A 17624-nucleotide genomic window follows, 5' to 3' on the forward strand; every position below is an offset into this window, starting at 1 on the left:
AGCGTCAAATAGATTGTATTTTCTTACAAACCATGAATGACAAAAATTATGTCACATTTTAATTTGCATCATATTTGCATTATAAATTTCTTTCTGCTTTTTTTAAAAAAGCAACTCCATTGAGTTATCATTTACATGCCATAAAACTCATCAGTTTTTATTTATTATTTTTAGCAAATTTATTAAGTTGTATAGTCATTACCACAAGCCAGTGTTAGAATATTTCCATCATCTGAAAAAGATTTCTCACATCTGTTAACAGTTAATCCCTATTACTACACCCAGCCCCAGGCAAACTCTAATATACCTATGCCTTTATAGAGTTGGTATTTCTGGATATAAATGGAATCATGCAGTAGGTGATCTTTTTGTATGTGGCTTCTTTCATTTACAGAATGTTTTTGGGATTCATCTATGTTGTAGCATATCTCAGTATTCAATGTTTTTTTTCCTACTAGTATCCCATTGTGTGGATGTACCACATTTTGTTTATATATTCATCAGGTGATGAACGTTTAGGTTGTTTTCACTGGTTGACTATTATGAATAATGCTGATATGAACATTTGTGTACAAATTTTGTGAGGACATATGTTTTCATTTCTCTTGAGTATATATATACCTAGGAGTGGAATTCCTGGGTCATATGGTAATTCTGTGTTTAACTCATTAAGGGAACTAACAAACTGTTTTCCACAGTGGCTGCACAATTTTATATTCCCACCAGCAATGTGTGAGAATTCCAATTTCCCCACATCCTTCATAACACTTACCGTCTTCTGTCTTTTCATTTATATCCATTATCATTTGTGTGGTGCAGTGAATTACTTTATATGTCCCTTCTAGCCATGCGTAGTCTTGTAACTACCAAAACATGATTGGGTGCAATAAGGTGCAGATAAGGTGCTTGTGGCCCAACAAGGGGATTGGACAGTTTTTGCCAATGCAAATAAGGTGTATGGAACCCTTGTGGGAGTGAGACTATCCAAATGGAGTGCTTGTGACCCACCAAGAGGATTGAACAGCCTGCTAATAATGCAAATAAGATGCATGGACCCCCTTGTGGGGGTGGGACCATGCAAATAAGGTGTATGGAACCTTTGTAGGGGGTTAGTCAGTTTTGCCATCCCACTAGCTTTAAAAAAACCCAGAGAGCAAGAGGGGAGCCTCACTACCATCAAGAAGAAGAGCCAGGAGTGGAGCATGTCTTTTGGACCCAGGGTCCCTGTGCTGAGAACCTCCTAGACCCAGGAGAGAGACAGAGCTATAATATTGGAGATGGTGTGAGACAGCAAGAAGTGGCAGCAAGCACAGCAGAGTCCAATGGCAGAGAAATGTGAGCAGAAGAACCAGGAGACTGGCGTGAAATGGCAAGGTAGTCTTCTTGGCCCATGGAGCAAGGTGGCTACAGTGGGTGTGCCAACCCACAGAGTGAGAGAGCTGAGCACCTTCAGGCAGGAGGATTGCTGATGGAGTGGAGTGCCTCCAGGGACTTGTTGGCAGAGCTAAAAAGCTTTAACACTTGCCCAAGAAGGGCAGAGGCTAGGCTGAGGGTGCAGGGCTCAGGCTGAGAGTGAGGGCCTGGCAGCAGCAGCCAAGAAAAAGCTGTCCTGATGGAAGAATTGTATCCTGATCCTGAATTGTAACCTATTACTTCCCTAATAAACTCTGTGAGTATGGTCTGTGAGTTCTGTGTTGCCATTGCAACAAATTATTGAACCCAGCAGAGAAGTAGAGAGTGCCATGGGAGGGATGGCTGGTGTCAGAATTGGTAAAAAGGTTGGAGAGTAGAGGTACGTCTGACCTCCACCTCATAGGAATCAGCTTTGGGCTGACGCTGATCTTGATTTTCCTCCTCCCTCGTGAAGTTAGAGAACCTCTGACACCAAGCCATTTTTACAATAGATGTGAAATGCTATCTCATTTGCGGTTTTAATTTGCATTTCCCTAATGACTAACACGATGTTGATCATATTTTTTTGTGTGTATTAGCCATTCATATATCTTCTTTGATTAAATGATTATTCCATTCTTTCGCCTATGTATTAAATGGGTTGCTAATCTTCTAGTTTTGTTTTAAAAGTTCTTTATATATTCTGGATACAAGTTTTTTAACATATATATGATTTGCATGTATTTTGTCCCAGGCCATGGCTTGTCTTTTTATTATCTTAATAGTGTCTTTTGAAGCACAAAAGTTTTGAATGTCAATAAGGTCCAATTTATCAATTTTTTCTTGTATAGTGCTTTTTATATTATATCTAGGAACTTTACCTAACCCAAGGTTATGAAGATTTTCTCCTGTGTTTTCTCCTAGAAGTGTTATAGTTTTACTTTACATTTAGGCCTATAAACCATTTTTAGTTAATTTTTGTATATGTTGTGAAGTAAGGGTCAAAATTCATCTTTTTGCCTATGATTATCTCATTGTCCCAGCACCCACTTATTGAAAAGAATATCATTTCCCCCATTCAGTGCCTTAGCACTTTTGTTAAAAATGAATCGACCATAAGTATAAGGGTTTATTTCTGGAGTGTAAATTCTGTTCCATTGATTATTAATTTCTATCTGATGCCAGTACCTCACTGTGTTGTTTACTTTAGCTTGTAGTTAGTTTTGAAATTGGGAAGTTTATTGTCATTTCCAAGAGGTTTTAGGAAATAGAAGAAGTAAATGTATATGCTCAACTGACTATTTGAAACTGGGAATCCTTTGAAATAGTTCAAATAACATGGAAATTATTTTATCTTTTGACAGGTAGACCTCAGCTTGTAAAGTCATCTAAGCTTGTCATATTTTTCATCAGCTAGCTTCCTGGTAACCACTTCAATTGTTAGTCTGTTCTTTCCTTGGATCAGTCTGCAGAATAAGTATTGTAGTTTATAAAATCATTCATTCTGATTTCCAAACATAGTCATAAAGTTGAATATAATTATTTTATTGTCTTCTACAACTATAAATTGTATCTACTTTCTCATTACTAATACAATATATTTTGTGGAATTGTCCCCCTTCTTTTTTATTACTCTGACTTCTGTCATTGTTGTTAATTGCCATTGAGTCAGCTGCTGCTACTAGCGGAAATAATCAAATATGTTATACATGGTGACCTTATGTATAATAGAATGAAACGCTGCCCCGTCCTGCACCATCCTCACAATCTTTGTTCTGTTTGAGCCCATTGTTGCAACCACCATGTCAGTCTATCTCACGGAGGGTTTTCCTCATTTTCACTAACTATGCCAAACATGATGTTCTTTTTTATCCTTTGGTCTTTCCTGATCTGTCCAACATAAACAAGATGAAGTCTCACCATCCTTGCTTCTAAGGAGCATTCTGCCTGTACTTCCTCCAGGACAGATTTATTCTTTCTTCTGGTAACACCACAATTTAAATACGTTGGCTCTCCTTTGATCTTCCTATCTCTTTGTTCAGCTTTCACATGCATATGAGGTGACTGAAAAGACCATGGCCTAGGTCAGGTGCACCTTAGTCATCAAAGTGACATCTTTGCTTTTTAACACTTTACAGAGAGTGCTTTTGGAGCAGATTTTCCCAGTGCAATACGTCTTTTGATTTCTTGACTGCTGCTTCCATGGGCATTAATTGTTGATCCAAGTAGAAGGAAATTTTTCACAACTTATAATTTCTTCATCATTTAGCATGATATTGTTTGCTGGTCCAGTTGTGAAGATGTTAGTTTCTTTTTATATCCAGGTGTAATCCATATTGAAGACTGTTAGCTTTGAATTTCATCAATAAGTGCTTCAGGTACTTGGCAAGCAAGGTTGTGTCATATGCATATCCAAGCTGTTAATGAGGCTTTCTCCAATCCTGACACCACACTCTTCTTCATATAGTCCAGCTTCTCGGATTATTTATTCAGCATATAGATTAATTAAGTAAGGTGAAAAGATACAGCCCTGTTGCACACCTTTTCCAGTTTGGAACCACACAGTATCCCCTTACTCTGTTCAAACATCTGCCTCTTGATCTATGTATAGGTTCCGCATGAGCACGATTAAGTGTTGTGGAATTCTCATTCTTCATAATGTTACCCATAATTTTTTATGATCCACACAGTCAAATGCCTTTGTGTAGTTGATAAACAAAGGTAAACATCTTTCTGGTATTCTCTGTATTCAGCCAAGATGCATTTGACATCAGCAGTGTTATCCCTCTTTCCACATCCTTTTCTGAATCTGGCTTGAACTTCTGGCAGAACCCTGTTGATGTATGGCTGCAACCCTTTTTAAATTATCTTCAGCAAAATTTTGATATTGTTTGATAATTTCCACATTCCATTTGATCACCTTTATTGCTTTCCAGGGGCCTATCTAAAAATATACCATTCTGAAGTATCAGCCTTTGGTTTTATTCTTCCTTTTTACTCATTTTAAACTTCATTTTGTTAATTTTAGCTTTCTTGTAGTTTTTCTAGTTTTTTAAACTTACACGTAATTTATCTTTTTTCTTTTTAGAGTAAAATCTTCTAAAGGTGTATATATTCCTCCAACACAGGTTTAGCAATGTATATTTAATTTTTAATTTAATATTTTAGTTTAAATTTAAGTTTTTAATTTTCTATTTTGTTAATTTCAGATTTTCTTTATATAATTAACTCCTACTTTTGCTTTATTTAGTCTTATTGCATTATGACCACAGTTTTGGCAGCTAAAAACTATACTTTGGAGATATTTACTGAAGTTTTTTTTTTATAACTATAAACATGGTCATCTCTTGCTATTTTAATATTTATTTTATAGAAAGATGGTATAGCATAATAATAAGACCATGGCCTAGAGTCATATGACCTGAGTTTAAATTCTGACTCTGCAGCTTATTAGCTCTACAATGTAGTAATTTCACTATTAAGTATGATTCTTACTATGTTTTTGATAGCTTCCCTTTATTAGATTAAGGATTGTTCCATATGGGTGTTTTATTTTTAACAAATAGTTTTTATGAACCAAGTGAGATTATCATGGAATTTTGCCATAAATGTATCAATGTGGTAAAGTTACATTAATATATTTTTTAAAAACATTATGCCATCCTTTCACTGCTAGAATAAACCCAATAGTCCACATGCGTATCTGTCTATTCCATTTGTTAACATTTTATATGAGATTTTTTTAATCTATGTTTATGAGTAGATATTTGGTTTGTATATGAAGTTTATACTAGCAACAGAAAATGAATTGTGGAGAGTTCCCTCTATTCAATGAAAAAGTTTATGTAATATATCTCTTTTCTAAATGTTCAGTAGAATTTATCTTTAAAACTGGACTTTATGTGTTCTAGGTAGGTGCTTTCTCAAGTATTGATTCAATCCCTTAAGATTTGAAAATGTGAAGATTTATAAAGCTATAGTAAAGACATTGTAATGCTGGTGTAGATACAGAGATGAATGGACAGTGAAAAAGAATAGAGAGTATACTGGTGTAGAGATCAAAATTAATGGACAATGAAATAGAATAGAGAGCCCAGAAACATGCAGAGACATGTATGAAACTTTGATATATAAAAAATATGGCAATGTGTATCACTGAAAAAAGAATAGACTACTCAACAAGTGGAACTAAGATAGTAGATTTTCCATAAAAAGAAAAAAAGTTGGATCCATACTTTGTGCCACACACAAAAATTCCAGATGGATAAAAAAGACAAATAGGGAAGGCAAACTTTAAAACTTTTAGAAGAAGATATATTAGAATATGTTTCTGACCTCAGAGAAGGAAAATCTTTCTTAAAAAGTACAAAAAGCACTAAATCCTGAAGAAACGATTAACAGATTTAACTGCATTAAAATTAAGAACTGTTTATTGAAAGACATTCTAAAGAAAGTGAAGCCTAAATCTGGCAGAAGACATTTGTAGCACATAATGGACAAAGCATTACTACCTAAAATATGAAGAATTAGTAATTAGTAAGGGAAAATCATGAAATCTAAAAGAAAAATAGATAAAAAGAATTTCACTGATGAAAGAGGTATAAATGACCAACTAATTGCCTTTATGGAGATTTATTAAACTTCATTAGTAATCAGGGAACTTCAAATTTATACTACAGTGAAATATCATTAAACACAAAAAAAAAAATCAAGAAGTATGATAATAGCAAGTATTAGTGAGGACTTGGAGCAATGAAAATACTCATATACTATTGGTAATTTGCTAATACCACTTTGGAAAATAGTTTGGCATTAACATGCACATACCAGCAGTTTATAAACCCTTGATAAATTTTTATTCAGCAATGTTTGTAATAGCAAAAACAAAAAACTGAAAACAGCATATGCGTCCAGTAACAGAATGGGTTAACAATTAAGGCTTTTTTTCACATGATGAAATATTATAGAGAATTGAAAATTTATTAACCTCAGCTTAAGGTAACAACATGAATAAATAATAGAAACAATGAAGAATGAAAGGGAAGAAAAAGAAAGGATAGCGCTGAAAGAGCCTGAATGTGTTCTTATAAAGCTCAAAAACAAACTGTACAAAACAACAGATTTACATAAATTCATGACTGTAGTCAAATTGCATCTTAAAAACATAAGGAAATAATTATTATCTCTGAATGGAAATAAACCAAAACCAAACCCATTGCTGTCACGTCGGTTCTGACTCATAGCAACCCTATAGGACAGAGTAGAACTGCCCCATAGAGTTTCCAAGGAGCGGCTGATGGATTCAAACTGCCAACCTTTTGGTTAGCTGCCATAACTCTTAACTGCTGCACCACCAGGGCTCATAGCGGGGGTAAAATCAAGGAGTACATAGAACAAAACTATTGGCAATGTTTTAGTTATTGGGTTGAATTATAGGTTGGGAGTTCATTTATGTTGTGTATATTTTTTGTATTTAGCTTATATTCTTAAATAATTTAAAAGTATGATTATTTGGAAAGAATGAAACAATATTTGAAGTTATTTCCATATGATTACTTATCTAGAAAATCCAAAAAAAGAAGTACAGATAAATTTCTGGAAGAATTTAGAGAGCTTAGCAAGATTGAATAATGAAAATTAATAAACCAATATATTAAGTAAATTACACAAAAAATGGCATAGTAGGGAACTCGAAAGACCTGTACATCCACTGAAGCAACGAATAAGTTGGAGAAAACTGTCAGAATCAACTATTTTGGTCATCTCTTACTATTTTACTAACAAACAAAAGCTTACAACAACCAGTGGAGTGTTTAATGAAGAAAGAAGCTGTCAAATTTTAGAAAGAAAGCATTGTGGTGTTTTAACTTACTTACCATCCCCATTTCCCAGATCATTGGAGGTGGCTGTAGGGATAGTGGCCTGTGTTCCTGGGGTGGTTTGCTGGTACCAGAGGGGGCAATACAAGCAGTGTTCTTGAAGAATTGTGTTTTTGTATCTCAACCTGTCTAGTGATTGCCTGAAGAATTAGCTCAAGGATTGCATTTCTTTGCCCCCTGAGAACTCTCTTCAGGCTGCAGTGGTTCCTTGGGAAGCTTTTGTTTAAAGAATTTAAAGTGATATACAAGCTTCAGCCTCCTAAAGCAAGAGACAGCAGACGGGGCAAACAGAGAAAAGTTGAAATGCTTAGGAAGGGAGGGTTTGGTGAAAGAGATGCCTGAGGGAATAAGCAATTTGAAAAGCTTTCACACACATACTGGAGAATCCAGAAGGCCACACACATACCCAGGACTAAATTAGTGCTCAGAAACAACCTGAGAAAACCCTTAGATTCCACTTCTGGGTCACCTTTAGCCTCCATATAATCAGGAAGTGAAAGCAAAGGCAGAGTTGTAAGTGGTCTGGCTAAGCACTGAAGGAGTGCCCCAACATGGAGCTAATCTCAAAATGATGGGAGAATATTTTTTTCCTTCTCTCTTTTTTTTTGCTACGGATGTTTGATATCTCTGTCAAATCACTAGCTGACGAAAGCTGAAAGAACAGAAACTTCAGTGATCACACATGACAAAGAATACAGTCTACAAAAACTAATTCGAAAATTCATTAAACAATTACAGCCTACAACAAAATCTAGGGGAAGGAGGAGAATATGATTTCCAGAGTTACAGCATTATAATATTCAAAAAGTTCAGTTTTCAACCAAAAAATAATAATGAGACAGACAAGAAAATATGACCCTTCACAGGAAACAGAAAACAAACCAAGGAAGTCCACACATTGGGCTTGCTAGACAAAGACTTTAAATAGTTGTCTTAAGTATGCTCAAAAAACTAAAACCATTGATAAATAAAAGGATACCATGAAAACAATGTTTCAACAAATACGGACTATCAACAAAGAGAAATTTTAAGAAGAAACTAAATAGAAATTCTGGAGCTGAAAAGTCCAATAGATAAAATGAAAAATTTACTACAGGGGTTCAGCAGCATATTTGAGCAGGTAGAAGAAAGAAATCAGTGAAGATGAATATAGGACAATTTAAATTATCCAGCCTGAGAAGGAGAAAGAAAAATGAACAGAGCATAAGAGACCTGGGGGACACCATCAAGTGTATCAGCATACACATATGGGAATCCCACAAGGAGAAGAAAGAGACAAAAAGGATATTGAAAGAAATAATGGCCAGAAACACTCCAATTTTTTTGAAAAACATGAATATAGACATCCAACAACCTCAACAAACAACAAGTAGGATAAACTCAAGGAGATCCACACCCAGACAAGTTATAATCAAACTGTCAAAAGCCAAAGACAAAAAGAGACTCTTGAAAAGAAACGAGAGAAGTTACTCATCACATACAAGGAACCTTCAATAATATTAACAGCGTCTCATCAGAAATCATGAGGCCAGAAGTCAGTGGGATGACATATTTAAAGTACTACAAGTGCGTGGTGGCACAGTGCTTAAGAGCTTGGCTGCTAACGAAAAGATCGGCAGTTTGAATCCACCGCCGCTCCTTGGAAACCCTTTGGCACAATTCTACTCTGTTCTTTAGGGTCCCTATGAGTCAGAATCAACTCAGTGGCAACAGGATTGATTGAGTAATTGAAAAGAAAAACACAGTCAACCAATAATTCTGTACCTGGTAAAACTATCCTTCAAAATTGAAGGAGAAATTAAAACATTTCCAAATAAACAAAAACTAAGGAAGTTCATCACTAGTATACTTAACTTACAGGAAATGCTGAATGGAGTCCTTCAGACTGAAATGAAAGGACACTAGACAATAACTCAAAGCTATATGAAGAAATAAAGAACATTGATTAAAGTAACAACAAATATACAAGCTAGTATTATTATATTTTTGATTTGGAACTTCTCTTATTTTTCCTATATGATTTAAAAGACAAATACATAAAATAATAATTATGAAGCAAAGTTAATGAACATGAAAAGTATAAAGATGGAATTTGTGGCAATAACAAGAAAAGGAGGGAATTTTTGTATATTATTGAAGCTAAGTTGGTATCAATTTGAACAAGATTATTATATATTTAGAATATCAATTATAATCTCCTCGGTATTTTCCTAAGAAAATAACTTTAAAGTATACGTAAAAGGAAATGAGAGGAGAATAAAAAGAGTACAATAGAAAAAATCAAAAGAAGGCAGTAATGGAAGAATTAAAAAATAAAAAAGATATGACATATGGAAAACAAATAGCAAAATAGCAGAAATAAGTCCTTCTATATCAGTAATTACATTAAATGTAAATGCAGTGCTCCCCAATCAAAAGGCAAGGATTGGCGAAATGAGTTTTTAAAAATGATCTAACTATATGCTGTTTATAAGAGACGCATTTTACATCCAAAGACACAAATAGATTGAAAGGTAAAGAATGGAGAAAGATACTTCATGCAGATAGTAACCACAAGAGACCTAGGCTATGCTAATATCAGACAATATAGACTTAAATAAGTCAGAATTTATTACAAGAAATAAAGAAGGACATAATGATAAAAGAGTCAATCCATCAAGGAGCCACAGTTGTAAACATACATGCTTCTAACAACAGAGCCCCAAAATATATGAAGCAAACATTGACAGGATGAATAGATGGCTTAACAGTAAAGTTTGAGATTTCAGTACCTACTTTCAATAATGAGTAGAACAACTATATCAAAGAGCAATAAGGAAACAGAGGATTGGAGTAATATTGTAGACTAATGAAACCTAACAGGCATACACAGAGCACTCCACTCACACATTTTACTCAAGTGCACATGGAACATTCTACAGGATAGACCATATTTTAAGCCATACAACAAGTATAAATAAACTCAAAAGGACTGAAATAATACAAGGTATGCTCTCCAACAACAGTGGAAATGAAGCAGGTGAATGAAAGTAATAATAGAAGGAAAACTGGGAAAGTCACATAAGTGCTAATTTAAAAAAAAAAAAAACCAATGGGTCAAAAAATAAATCACAAAGTAAATTAGAAAACATTTTGAGATGAATGAAAATGAAACAAAATATACTAAAACTTATGGACTGCAGTGAAAGCAGTGCTCAGAGGGAAATTTATAGGTGCAAATGACTACACTGAGAAAGAAGAAAAATCTTGAATCAATAACCTAACTTTACACCTTAAGGAACTAGAAAATGAAGAACAAACTAACAGAAGGAAAGAAATAATAAATATTAGACCTGAGATAAACAGCTCTGAAAGAGCCATTTTTCTATTCTGAAATAGAGACTAGAAAAATAATAGAGAATTAACAAAACTAAAAGTTGGTTACTTAAGAAGATCAACAAAACTGACAAATCTTTATCTAGACTGACTAAGAAAAAAGGGAAGATGCAAATTTCTAAAATCAGAAATGAAGTGTGAACATCAATACTAACCTTACAGAAATAAAAAAGAATAGTAGGAACAATTGTACACTGATAAATTAGATAATCTAGACAAAATGGAGAAAATCCTAGAAACACACAGACTACTGAAGCTGACTGAAGAAGAAATAAAAAATTTGAATAGACCTATAACAAAGAGATTGCATCAATAATAAAAACCTCCTACAAAGAAAAATTCAGGCCCAGATAGCTTCACTGGCAAATTCTACCAAACATTGAAAGAAAATGTTTGGTAGAATTAGCACTGATCATTTCATAAGTTTCAAAGAAATTGAAAAGGGAACACATTCTAACTCTTTTTATAAGGCCAACTTACCTGATACCAAAGTCAGAGAAAGACATGACAAGAAACCCACAGACCAATATTCCTTATGAATATAGATGCAGATATCCTCCATAAAATATTAGCAAACCAAATCTAGCAGCGTAGAAGAATTATACACTATAACAATGTAGGATTTACCCCAGAAATGTAAGGGTGATCCAATATATGGGAATCACTGTAGTATACTACATTATTAGGATAAAAGAGGAAAAAGTGATAATCTCTACTGTTGCAGAAAAATTCTTTGCAAAATCCATCAACATTTCATGATTAAAGCACTCAACAAACCAGAAATAAAAGGGAAATTCCTCAACAGAGTAAGGGGTACTTACGAAAAACCCACAGCTAACACCATATTCAATGGGGAAAGAAATATTTTCTAAAATCAGGAAAAAGACAAGAATTTCCCTTTCACTGCTGCTGTTCAACATTGTACTGGAAGATCTAGCCAGAGAAATTTAACCGAGAAAAAGAAAAGATACCCAATTTACAGAGGAAGAAGTAAAACTATCTCTATGCAGAGATGACATGATTTTATATATAGAAGGTCCTGAAAAATCCACAGAAAAAGCTCTTGGCGCTAATAAGGAAAGTTTCAGTATACAAGATCAACATATAAAGATCAGTTGTATTTCTATATGTCAGCAATGAACAATCTGAAAAGAAAAGGAAAAATTCAATTTACAAAAGCATCAAAAATAATAAAATACTTAGAAATAAATTTACCAAGAAAGTGCACGTTTTGTACACTGCAAAGTGGCAAAACATTGCTGAAAGATATTAAAAAAGACCTAAGTAAATGGAAAGACATCGCATGTTCATGCTTTGGAAGATTTAATATTGTTCACATGGCAGTACTCTGCAAAGTGATCTACAGGTGCGCTGCAATCCATATCAAACTCGATGTTTTTAAAGAAATAGAAAAGCTGATCCTAAAATTCACATGTATTTATAAGGGGCCTCCAATAGCCAAAACAATTTTTGAAAAAGGACAAATTTGGAGGACTCAAGCTTCCCTTTTCAAAACTTTCAACAAAGCTACAGTGTAATCAAAACAGTATGGTATTGACTGTAAAGATAAAATAGAGACCAATAATACAGAATAAAGGGTTCAGGAAAAACAAAACAAAACTTATATCTGTGTTAGTCAACCAGAGTACCAAGACCATTGATGGGAAAGAATAGTCTCTTCAGCAAATGATGGAGGGACAACTGGATAGTCACATGCAAAAAAAATGAAGTTGGACCCCTACCTCACACTATATAGAAAAGTTAAAGTCAATGGATCAAAGACCTAAATATAAGCAGTAAAACTGTAAAACTTTTAGAAGGAAGCCTAGGGGTAAATCTTCATGACCTTGAATTTGTCAATGATTTCCCAGATATGACACAAAAAGCGTAAGTAGTGAGAGAAAATATAGATATATTGAACTTGATCAAAATGAAAATCTTTGGGTATCAAATAACACTAACGAGAGTGAACAGACAACCCACAGAATGGAAGAAAAAATTTGCAAATCGTATCTCTGGTAAGGGCCTGAATTCTAGAATATATAAACAACTCTTACAACTCAACAAAAAGGCAAAAAACAAAAACAATTTAAAGATGAGCAAAAGACTAGACATTTCTCCAAAGATGTAAAAATGGCCAACATGCACACGAAAAGATGCTCAACATTATTAGTCATTAGGGAAATGCAAATTAAAACCACAATATCACTCAATGCTCACTAGGATGGTTATAAAGGAAGAGGAAAAAAATAAGTTTGGGGAAGATTTGGATGAATTGGAACGCTCATACATTCCTGCTGGGAGTGTTCAATGATGCAGCCACCATGGAAAACAGATTGGTTGTTCCTCAGTAAGTTAAATATAGAATTACCATATGACCCAGCAATTCCACTCCTAAGTATATACCCCCCAAAAAATTGAAAACAGGTGTTCCAAAAAAAAACTTGTACAGAAATGTTCATAGCAGCACTGCTTACAATGGCCAAAATATGGAAATAAATGTCCATCAGTTGATGAAAGGATAAACAAAATGTGGTATAATCTATACAATGGAATATTATCCAGCCACAAAAAGAAAGTACTGATACATACTGCAACATGTTTGAACCTTGAAAACATGCTAAGTGAAAGAAGCCAGATTTATTGTGTATGGTTTTATTTATGAACTATCCAGAATAGACAAATCCATAGTAATGGAAGGTAGATTAGTGCCTTCCTGGGAGGGAAGGAGCAATGGGAGTGATTGCTAAGTTGGTACGGGTTTTCTTTTTGGGGTAATGAAAATGTTCTGGATCTAGGCAGTGGTAATGGTTGCACAACATTATGAATGTACTAAAGCCACTGAATTGTACTCTTTAAAATGATTTAAATGGTAAATTTTATGTTATGTGTATTTTACCACAATAAACCAAATAAATGAGTTGCATTTCTATACACTGGCACAAATCATTCAGAAAATATAATTCTTAGGATTTTTGTATCATTTTCACATCTCAGAGACACTTCCTATTATTAGAAATTCAGCTGTTTATATTGGCTAAATTTCTCTGTAGTAGGGTCAGAAACTATCAGCTATTGCCTGTTTACATATTAGACACGTTCTTTTCCTTATGAGTATTTCCATATTAGAACACTTCCTAAATATGGAACAAAAGATTTTATTTCACTTCAGGACTGTAAAGATATTTTGCATCCCTACAATAATGGCTAGATATACCACAAATGCTTTTATTTTCTAGGCTTTATTTGAATACTACACATTCTATTCAAAAGTTCTCAGCCTTTGAAATTCGTTGAATATATGGGAAGGTTTTATTTTATCAATAACTGGCAAAAACTAGAGGGAAAATCAGTGACAGAATAACCTTTAGAATAACTGTAAACATCAGGGAAGGTCAAATAAGAAAAAGTAAGATATCAACATAATTGTTAATTTTCCATATTCTATAATTATCTAAATCTTAAGTTCCATTTTGAACTTGTATTTCTTCATATTTAGTGTTAGACATTGCATCAGTTTTTAAAGCAAGGCTATCTCTTTTATTATCCTCAGTTAGTAAGAACAGTATCTATACTTTTGAAGAAGATGGGATTGCAAAATTTTTGATTACATTGGCTGCCATGGGCTTATTTTATCTCCTCTTGATTTTATTTCTGGACTCTTCATTCTGGAAACTGAAAGTCCTTATCTTTAATAAAATTATTCCTAATGTCTCCAAGATATTCAAGAAATCCAACAAGGTGAGTAACTAACGTGGACTTTAGATGCAACCCAAAGGAAGCTCAGTATTAGGACAGAAGGTATGAATTTACATATGCCAACCTCTATTACTTATACATCTCAGAAAATAGACGTATTGGATGCCCCCTGTAGTGTACACTGTAGTACACTATCCAGAACCCCCTTCAATGTAGGACTTGTTCTCAGCTTCTGGTAGTGCTATCTTCAGAAAGCCTTTAGCTTTCCTTCTATTCATGGATTGCCTCAGCTACAGAGAGCCTCCTCTCCCAAGGTCACATCCCTTAACAGAGCAGCCCACATCTAAATGACTCATTAATGCAGGAGTAAAAGGCTTAGTCATCTCAATCCCATCCCAACAACTGCAGAGCTTCCCAAGGAGTTGGTTGAGGCTGTCATTTGACCCCCATCACAGCTTGACTTCTCCCTCTGCCTGTTACTACTTCCTTCCTCTCCTTTCCACAGGTGTTGGTCCTGAGGCCATCCCTTAATAAACATCTTACACTCTAAATTGTATCCCTGAATCTGCTTCTCAGGGAACTCCACCTGAAAATGTTGGTATCAGAGAAGTCTAAAACAGCAGATATAATAAGACAGGGTTTGGAAGCTAGATCATTCACTGCCCAGCTGGCTCATTGGGCATCATTACTGGTGGTAAGGGGGGCAAGATACCTTCTGGCACAAGGTGGTGATCCACTTGTTAAAATTTTCACCAGTGGTGAATTGGGATGTATACTAGTAGAAGACAATGTACTAACTGATGCAATATATCAAGTATTTAAGACATATGGAAGAACTAGCAACTAACTATAAAGGCAATGGAGTTATTGGCTATTGCTAAGTTTTGTAAAAAGATAGTAAAAAGCTGAGAGTGATTAGGAGATTGAAAGTCAAGAGTGAAAGTGAAAGGGCCTCTTTGGTAGCATACAATGAGTATCTCATTTCCTGCAGTGGGATGGCAGAAAAAGAAGACTAGAGTCGGAGCCTAATTTTCAGATTAGAGGAGCTCCAACAAAGGACAAACTCTCAACCAAGGCAGGTCGGCTGTGGGACTCTGATACGTGGGATGAGGACATCTGAGTTGAGGACCCAAAATTTTAATTGCCCAAATTCCTTTGAACCCTTTGAGTCTATGGAAGTAGGCAACTCCTTTCTATTAAGAGTTGGCAGTCTCTCCTCAGATGAAGAAAATATAGAGGCCTCTCTCCAAAACAGCATTTGCCCATCCACAGTTATAGAAGAGAATTGAAATAATACACTATGTCTTGTGATTATTATGAAATTATATTAGAAAAATAACAAATATAACAGGAAAATCTCTAAACACTGGGAAATGAAGTGGCACACTTCTTTATAAAAGGAATTGCAAGGGAAATTAGAAAATATCTTGAATAAAAAAGCACAATATATTAATAATTTGTAGATTGTATCTAAAGCAGTGCTTTGAGGGAAAGTTATAGCATTAAATTCTTATGTTAGAAATAAAGGTTTCAAGTCAATAATTGAAGCTTTCACCTCAATAAGAGCAAAATACACTCAGAGCAAGCAGAAGTAAAAAAAAGAACAGAAGTCAATTTCAAACAGAAAAGCAATAGAGAAAAATCAGTGAATGCACCCAAAAGTTTATCCTTTGAAAGTTACTACAGGTAGTCCCTGACTCCTGACTTACGTTGTATTCCAGTTAAGAGGAGCCATAATTAACAACCATCTTTTTTTTTTTAAGTCTTATCGTTAGTAATATGTACTGCATACAGCATTGCAGTGTGTAATTAGCTGATGTTATCATTCTCAGATGTTCACTCACAGATGTTCCTTGTTATGATTTATAAAAAGATACTGATAATAAAAGACAATGAAAACAAAAAATGAGGTATTCAACTTACATCAGAACCAACACTGGAACAGAACCCCATTATAAGTCAAGGACTACCTGTATTCTTTGAAAGATGACTAGCCAGAGTGGCCAGGAGATAAAGAGAGAAGACACAAATTACCAATCAAGATAAAAAGAGGGTATTTCCCCACTTTGGTGAGTGGCATCTGGGGTCTTAAAAGCTAGCGAGCAGCCATCTAAGATCCATCAATTGGTCCCAACCCACCTGGTGCAAAGGAGAATGAAGAACACCAAAGACACGAGGAAAATACTAGCCCAAGAGACAGAAAGGGCCACATAAACCAGAGACTTCCATCAGCCTGAGACCAGAAGAACTAGATGGTGTCCGACTACTACCAATGACTACCCTAACAGAACACAAGAGAGAGTCCCTGATGGAGCAGGAGAAAAGTGGGGTGCAGAACTCAAATTCTAGTAAAAAGACCAGACTTAATGGTCTGACTAAGACTGGAAGAACCCCAGAAGACATGGCTCCTGGACTCTGTTAACCCAGAACTAAAACCATTCCCAAAGCCAACTCTTCAGGCTAAGGTTAGACTGGACTATAAGACATAAAATGATACTCGTGAAGAGTGTGCCTCTTAGTTCAAGTAGATACATGAGACTAAATGGGCAACTCCTGTCCTGAGGCGAGATGAGAAGGCAGAAAGGGACAGGAGCTGGTTGAATGGACACAGGAGAATCCGGGGTGGAAAGGAGGAGTGTGCTGTCACATTATAGCGAGAGCAGCTAGGGTCATATAACGGTGTGGTTATAAATTTTTATATGAGAAACTAACTTGAACTGTAGACTTTTCCTTAAAAAGCACAATAAAAGAGATTTCACTACATATCCCACAGAGATTACAATCCACTGTTCTTGTAAATTGACACCTTAGATGAAATGAAACAATTCCTAGAAGGATGCAAGCTACCAAAACTCAAGAAGAAAATAAAACATGCGATATTGTTTTATTCCTCCATATCTTTCACTGAGCTCCCACTGCTGGCAGACTTTTTTCCATCTCTTCCCTACCTTCATTCTCTCAATAAATTCTTGCTTATTCTTTAAAACTAAGCTCATATTTCACCCATGGAAAGACCCTCCCTCAAAAAAGAGTTCATTCTTCTTTCCTCTTGGATCTTATGATTTCTTGAATGTACTTTAGTTGTATCCATAACACAAAATTATAATTCATAGTATCAATGTAGCTTCTTTTTTCCATGAAGTATCCATTTTATTGGCAAGAACAGTCTGCTTACTCATAACTAGTTTGTTTTGTGACTAGTTTCCAAAACTAAGAAAGTCAAGAATAAGTCTAACAGTGTAATATTACGACAGTGTAATTTACAGGCAGTGTTCTTGT

General features: G+C 34.9%; 1 protein-coding gene across 1 annotated transcript in view; it reads left to right on the forward strand.

The window, feature by feature from the left end:
- Positions 1 to 17624, forward strand: part of LOC101344529 (ATP-binding cassette sub-family A member 3-like) — a 233463-nt gene that overhangs the window by 184695 nt on the left and 31144 nt on the right. The window contains exon 23 of the mRNA XM_004373452.2: positions 14200 to 14387. Within this exon, the coding sequence (XP_004373509.1) occupies positions 14200 to 14387 (188 nt within the window). The remainder of the gene's footprint in view (positions 1 to 14199; positions 14388 to 17624) is intronic.

This window comes from Trichechus manatus, unplaced genomic scaffold, assembly GCF_000243295.1.
Source record: "Trichechus manatus latirostris isolate Lorelei unplaced genomic scaffold, TriManLat1.0 scaffold00024, whole genome shotgun sequence".
In the NCBI taxonomy this organism is placed as follows: domain Eukaryota; kingdom Metazoa; phylum Chordata; class Mammalia; order Sirenia; family Trichechidae; genus Trichechus; species Trichechus manatus.